General features: G+C 45.8%; 2 protein-coding genes across 2 annotated transcripts in view; one reads left to right on the top strand and one right to left on the bottom strand.

Annotated features, from left to right (window-relative positions):
* The window catches only part of LOC135093892 (kelch-like protein 17), a 21,250-nt gene extending 17,744 nt beyond the window's left edge, over positions 1 to 3,506 (top strand). Inside the window, exons 14-15 of the mRNA XM_063993550.1 lie at positions 1 to 2,983; positions 3,074 to 3,506. The exon at positions 1 to 2,983 is cut by the window's left edge and continues 965 nt beyond it. The gene's annotated coding sequence lies outside the window, so the exon portion shown is untranslated. The remainder of the gene's footprint in view (positions 2,984 to 3,073) is intronic.
* Positions 3,507 to 4,479: 973 nt separating this feature from the next.
* LOC135093943 (histone-lysine N-methyltransferase 2D-like) overlaps positions 4,480 to 7,500 on the bottom strand; it is an 11,882-nt gene continuing 8,861 nt past the window's right edge. Inside the window, exon 14 of the mRNA XM_063993623.1 lies at positions 4,480 to 7,500. This exon is cut by the window's right edge and continues 726 nt beyond it. Within this exon, the coding sequence (XP_063849693.1) occupies positions 5,700 to 7,500 (1,801 nt within the window). The 3' untranslated portion in view covers positions 4,480 to 5,699.

The raw sequence follows: 7,500 nt of genomic DNA, 5'->3' as shown, positions 1-7,500 counted from the left end.
GGTGTTGTTGTTGTTGTTGTTGTTGTTTTGGTTATTTTAAAGGGTATTGCGTGTATTTGTTTGTTTGTTTGTTTGTTTGTTTGTTATTGTTCGGGATGGTTCATTTATATCGTCGTTCCTTTAAGGGTTTTGTACAGTATTTCGTGTCTAGTCATTCCTTTAACTTTAGCTAACTTATTTATTTATTATTTCAAGTTTAAGTTTAAGGGATAACACTTAGTTCACTCGGTCATTCCTTTAAGCTATTTGTCACTCCTGTCTAGTCGTTCCTTTAAGTCTAGTCATTCCTTTAAGTTTAAGATAGATCAATATATTTTTTTTGCGTGTTTTTTTTAAAGCAACAAAGTCATTCCTTTAAGTAAAAAATAGATTACTTTATTTATTTATTCATTCTTTATAGGAGAAACACATGATTATGGTCATACATACAGACAGACACACAAACACACATACATACACACATACACACACGAAGCTAAAAAAAAATTGCATTACTACTATTATTATCATCATTATTATTATATGGAAACACACACACACACACACACACACACACACACACACACACACACACCCGTACACACAGCCCGGGACCAAAAAACAGTCATACAAAAAGCGTTGCCTTGAAAATAAATACTTGGGCTACTATTTGGGCTATTTGCGGCTACATTGGGGGTATTTGTGACTCCTGTTGGGCTAGTTTTTGGTGGCTATCCTTGGGCTACTTTTTGGGCTAGTTTTTGGGCTACTATTTGGGCTGTTTGTGGCTACGTTGGGGGCATTTGAGACTCCTGTTGGGCTAGTTTTTCGGTGGCTATCCTTGGGCTACTTTTTTTGGGCTAGCTTTTGGGCTACTCTGAGAGGCTGTGTGGGAGACTATGATAAACTTTATAATTGTTCATTTATTTGTTTATTTAATGATTTACAGGAAGGAAAACGTACTTAGAGAGAGAGAGAGAGAGAGAGAGAGAGAGAGAGAGAGAGAGAGAGAGAGAGAGAGAGAGAGAGAGAGAGAGAGAGAGAGAGAGAGAGTCAGTCAGTCAGTCAGTGGCGGTGTTACCATATCAGTGTCCACACCTCTCCCTCCCCACACCTGTTCCTCCCCATACCTGCCCCTTCCCACACCTGCCACACACCTGATGACAGTTCCACAGAGAGACAGAATGCACATGTATGTTATTATGCATATTACACCTATGTATAACTTATTATAGTGAAGTAAACAGTGATTTCCACGTATAATTAGCAAAGATTTATGTATATGTATTAAATTATGTATTACGTATTATTATTGGTAATAGAAGATTTGTATATATGTAGAAAGAGGACATATTTATTCTAGATATGCATATGTGTTCATTGTATGTGTGTATGTACGTATGTGTGTATGTAGGGTTTAAATATGAGTTTTTTTTTTTGTATATCACTAAGGTTTAACAGAATAATTATCATTTTTTTATTATTTATTTATTTATTTATTTATTTATTTATTTTCTTACTGTATTCTCTCTCTCTCTCTCTCTCTCTCTCTCTCTCTCTCTCTCTCTCTCTCTCTCTCTCTCTCTCTTCTTCTTCTTCATTCAACCTAAACTCTTAGGAAAATACTTTAGAGAAAATGAAAAATCTTGAAAGGAAAACGAAAACAGAAAATGAAGTCTATATTTTTTTTTCAAGGGGGCACTGAAAGAAAAATAACTATTGTATTATTTAATTTTATAGGAAGGAGACAAGAGAGAGCTGAGGGAAGAAGAAGAAGAAGAGGAGGAGGAGGAGGAGGAGGAGGAGGAGGAGGAGGAGGAGGAGGAGGAGGAGGAGGAGGAAGAAGAATAAAAGACAGGAATAGGAAAGAAAGAGGAGGAAGAGGAAGAGGAAGAGGAAGAGGAGGAGGAGGAGAAACACTGCAGCACAATCACATCACTGCCACTATAGCTAGAGAACTGTTAGGGTGAAGAGAACACCATACCCTCACCCTGGTCACCCTAAGCAACACCCCTACATCCTACCATACCCAGCTGTCACCCTGCCAAACTTCCTCACCCTATCAACACCCTTAGATCACCCTGGTCACCCTAAGCAACACCCCTACACCCTACCATACCCAGCTGTCACCCTGCCAAACTTCCTCACCTTGTCAACACCCTTAGATTATCGTGACACCCTAAACACCCTTCTTTTATCCTATTTCACCCTATTTAAGTCCTTTTTGTCCTTTTTCTTCACCCTTTTCACCTTAACTCACCCTAAAAAATCCTTCTTTGATTTCATTTCACCCTAGATCACTCTATTATCATCCTCATTGCTTTAATTCACCCTAAAAACATTACTTTATCTTATCTCACCCTAATTACTTCATTATCACCCAATTTTTTTGCAATTAGATCACCCTAAACACCTTTCCTTTATCTTATCCCACCCTAGTTAAGTCTATCTCATCCTCTGTACACCCTAACCAACACCTTAGTCACCCTAGCAACACCCTAACTTTAATAACACCCTATTTTTCACCGTTCTAGACTGCCTCACCCTATCCCACACCCTTAATCACCCTGGAAACACCCTAAACTTTACTGACACCCTAGTTTTTCAACCTAATTATCCTGCTATCACCCTGGGCCACACCCTGACAACACCTCACCCTTTTCTACACCCTAACAAAGACAAACAGACACACTGCCATATATTTAGGGTGAGAGAGAAGCACTGCAAATGATGATGATGATGATGATGATGGTGATGATGGTGATGATGGTGATGGTGAGTGAATGGTGATATTATTGCATTTTAAAATAGTGATTGATTTTTTCTTCTTTTCTTTCTCTCTTTCTCTCTCTCTTATATCAAAATGAAAAAAAGTAGTTATTTTCATGATAGGTTATAGTCAGGTTAGGTTAGGTTAAGTTAGGTCAGGTCAGGTCAGGTCAGGTCAGGTCTGGTTAGGTTAGGTCAGGTTAGGTTAGGTCAGGTTTGGTTAGGTCTTGGTTAGGTTAAGTTAGGTCAGGTTAGGTTAGGTCAGGTTAGGTTAAGTTAGGTCAGGTTAGGTTATGTTACGTTAGGTTAGGTCAGGTTAGGTTAGGTTAGGTTAAGTTAGGTCAGGTTAGGTTAGGTTAGGTTAAGTCAGGTTAGGTTAGGTTAAGTTAGGTCAGGTTAGGTTAGGTTAGGTCAGGTTAGGTTAGGATATGTTAGGCTAGGCTAGGTTAGGTTAGGTTAGGTTAGGTTAGGTCAGGATAAGTTAGGCTAGGTTAGGTCACAATAGGTTAGGTTAGGATATATTAGGCTAGGTTAGGTGAGAATAGGTTAGGTTAGGTTAGGATATGTTAGGCTAGGTTAGGTCACAATAGGTTAGGTTAGGTTAGGTTAGGTCAGGATATGTCAGATTAGGATAGACTAGAAAAAAGTTAAACTAGAATTACACTATGAACAGAAGAGAGAGAGAGAGAGAGAGAGAGAGAGAGAGAGAGAGAGAGAGAGAGAGAGAGAGAGAGAGAGAGAGAGAGAGAGAGAGAAAGTCGTACAATCAAATAATATGCAAATTACCACACAGGAGATAAAATAATATATAAACTGTATCAAAAGCCTTCACAATTTCACACACACGAGTCTTCAGTCAACAGATCGAGAAGGGACGCAGCCTAATGCAACGCCTGACCACACACATAGATTAGTCACCCTTACAAGTTGCCATTTGTCACAGAATACTTTTTTAGCAATGGCTTTACTAATGTTTCCTAATACGTGTCATGTGTGTGTGTGTGTGTGTGTGTGTGTGTGTGTGTGTTTGTGTGTGTGTGTGTGTGTGTGTGTGTGTGTGTGTGTGTGTGTGTGTGTGTACGGAAACTCGACACACAAACTGAATGAAAACAAATGAAAAAAAAAAATATTCAAATGTTTTATCGACAATACACTATTAAATTCTACTTATAAACAGAATACACTGTAGTATACACTTGTACACGCCAAATACACGAGTATACACGCACATACAACCCACACACCAAGTAACAACAAGTCTGAGCCACCAGGGATTAAAACAAATAAAAAAAAATAAAAAAAAATTCTTACCTAAAACTATCTAGTCTTACCTGGTCAGTTTCCCGCTCATTTCCACGTTTTCCGGCGAGATCTTGGCTTTGTTTCCCAATGTGCATGTTTCTAAATGATCTCCTTAGTTTCCTAGTATAGCAACACTGTATTTCTCGCAACACAAGGGAAATAATTGGTAAAAATGAAGGCACTCTCGGACTGTAAACACGCAAGGAAATGGCGGAAGACTAGGGGAATACGGGCCTATGTATTATGCACTCAATATTAATGGCTTTTTTAAAACTTCTATAATGTATAATTGCACTTAAATTTATATTGTCTATTTTTCACATATCATGATTAGTGTGTTTCATGACAGATATGTATAGCAATGATGTGTGTGAGTGTGTTTGTGTTTTGTTTGTATTTTGTCGAGATGATGAAGTGGAAAGACAGAAATGGGTTTTTATAATTTATTTGGTTGATTTTATTGCCTATTTTTTTTTACATAATCATCGTTTTTCTTTATTCTGACAGATATGTACAGTAATGGCGTGTGTTTACATTTTGTAAAGATGGTGATGTGAAAAAACATATTTGGATTTCTTTTTTTTTTTTTTTTTTGTATATATATATAATTCATCTGGTTAATTTCATTGTTTATTTATTTTTTACATATCATGATTAGCGAGTTTTTGAAATATTTGTACAGTAATGGCGTGTTCTTTGTCGTGATGGTGATATGAACAAACAGAAATAGGCTTTTTTTTTACAATTCATTGGTTTATTTTCACGGGACGGTGTTAATTACATATCTGTGAATTATATGAGGCACTTTAGGATTATATATACGACTATTGTGATTTTATAAGTAGAGATAAATAATTTTAGGCACGTTTTTTGAGAATATTACAGCAACAGAATATTATCTCTTTTATTTATTGATTAAATATGTTAGGCACTTTAGGGAGAGTATCTTGTGATCTTTAGGAAATATTTTAGAACCTTAATGGAAGATTTAAGCAGTTATTATTAGGAAATGGTTATAAATATTTGAGATTCTAATATTACGTGACTGGCATAGATAATATTAACATGATTTGAAGTAATTAAAGTCAAGATTAGTTAGAATATTTGTGGGTTTGTTTCCTTTGGTGATAAATGTAATTAATGGTGCGGTAATGGGTATGATGTTGCTGTTGTTGTTTGTTGTTGTTGGAGTGGGTCAGCTGACACACACACACACACACACACACACACACACACACACACACACACACACACACACACACACACACACACACACGCACACACACACGTACACAGCGTCTAATGAGTAACAAATAGTGTAAATCTTGTGATATCTGTATGTTTTTGATGTTTGCAAATAAAAAAGTCAAAGTGTACACCGCTTGTTTGACTTAGAGAAGGAGACAATGGGAGGAGGCAACCAACGGAAAGCGGGGAATGTTACTATTATTATTATTATTATTATTATTATTATTATTATTATTATTATCATTATTATCATTATTATCATCATTATTATTTATTATCATTATTATGACGTAGTATTAGTGGTGGGGGTGATGGGGATGAGGGGGGGCTGCTGTGTTGCCCCCAGAGTGTTGAGGGGGGCAGTGGGGGCAGGTAGCAGGGGACAGAGGTGGGTTGGGGATTCAAATATAGTCCCAGCGAGGTGGGCGTCCCTCCCCAGGGGGCAGAATCCCCCTCTGGCTCATGTCGGGGCAGGCCGCCATCTTGGAGCCCCTGGGGCTGGGCACGGGGGCCTTGCGGGGGGCGGGGGGCGCGGCGGGCCCTGCGTCCTCCTCGTCAGAGTGCAGGGTTTCGTCCAGGGTCTCGTCCAGGGGCAGCAAGGACGGGTCTGGGGAGGTGGGGGGCGTCTCCCCCCGTGACGGGCCGTCCAGGGTGGTCACCTGCACCTGGAGGTCGTCGCTGTCGTCGTCGCCTGCTTCTGCGTCGTCCTCGTCGTTGTCGTCTTCTTCTTCATCGTCATCATCCTCCTCACTGTCTTCCTCCTCATCCTCTTCCTCCTCCTCCTCTTCTTCCTCCTCCTCATCAGTCTTCTTCTCTTTCTTCCTCTCAGTGTGCTCCTCCTCCTTCACCTCCTCCCTGTCCTGCTGCTGTTGCTGCTGCATCGCCTCCTCCTTCACCGCCCCCTCCCCGGCTGCTTCCTCCTGCCGTCGCGCCTTTTCGCCCCCCGGGGAGGCCGCGCTGCACTCTCCTAGGGGCACCGAAGGCGTGAACTTGTCCAGCTCCAGCCTGAGGGCGTCGCGGGCGCGGGGCTGCGGCAGGGGCGCCTGCCTCACTGGGGCGGGGGGCTGCTCGCTCCTCTGCCAGCAGGCGTCCCACATCTCGATGCTCTGCGCCTGGTCCTCCCTGAGGGGGGGCGGGGAGATGGGCGCCTCCCCCTCGGGCGTGGCGGCGTCCTCGCTGCGCAGCCTGAGGTAGGGCACGCGCGGCTCCCTCTCCTGGCGGGGCGGCGCCTCCTGCCGCAGGGCAGAGAGGATCAGGTTCTTGGTGTCGCGCACCAGGCCGGGGCGCACCGGGCTATCCAGCAGGGCGGGGCTGGGCGTGCGGGGGCTGGGGGAGCGAGGGCTGGGGGAGCGCGGGCTGGGGCACTTAGGACTCGGGGACCTGTGGTCGGAGGACAAGGGGGTGGGAGACGCGGGAGCGGGTGGGGCGGGGCCGCGGGGGCGCGTGGGGGAGTTGGTGGCGCTGCGGGTGAGGTCGTCGTACAGCAGCACTCTGGTCCTGATGCTGGGCAGCACGCCCTCGGGGGCATCCTCGGGACTGGCCAGGGGCAGCAGGGGCCGCTCAGGATCTTCCTCCATGGGGGAAGCGGCCGTCTGCGGCAGGGGAGAGGCGGGGCTGGCCACGGGTGGGCCGGGACGGGGCGCGGGCGGGGCGGGGCGAGGCGCGGGCGGCGCGTGGGCGGGGAACGAGCGCGGTCTGGTGATGCGGCGCTTCTTGGCGGCGGCGTCGGAGGGCAGGCTGGGCGGCGGCCCCTCGGGGCTGGCCGCCTCCTGCACCGCCAGGTAGTAGTTGACGCGGGAGCGCACAGCACCGCCACGCCGCGAGCTGCCGGCGCGGGCGTGGCCGCAGGAGCAGGCGCCGCTGCACTCACACTCGCCGCTGCCGTTGCCCGCGGCGCGGGCGCGCAGCAGCATGGCAGTGCGCGCCTTGACGGTGCCGCGGGAGATGGTGCCGCTGTGGTGGGGCGGCAGGCTGCGGCGGGCGGGAGCACGCACGGAGGGGCGAGGCGCGGGGGAGGGCGTGGCTGCGGCCGTGGCAGTGGGAGGGCGGGAGTGGGCGGGGGCTGAGGCGGGGCGGGGAGCGGGGGTGTCAGCGGGGGCGTGGGCGTCAGCCTCGCGCGACATGCGCTGGAACATTTTGCGCGCCGCGCGCAGGCGCTCGGTGGGCGCCGCGTCCTCCTGGTCCATGCTAGTCTGTGTGCTT

The sequence above is a fragment of the Scylla paramamosain genome, chromosome 44, assembly GCF_035594125.1.
Source record: "Scylla paramamosain isolate STU-SP2022 chromosome 44, ASM3559412v1, whole genome shotgun sequence".
NCBI classification, from domain to species: Eukaryota; Metazoa; Arthropoda; class Malacostraca; order Decapoda; family Portunidae; genus Scylla; species Scylla paramamosain.
This window is presented reverse-complemented; position numbering and strand designations above follow the sequence as displayed.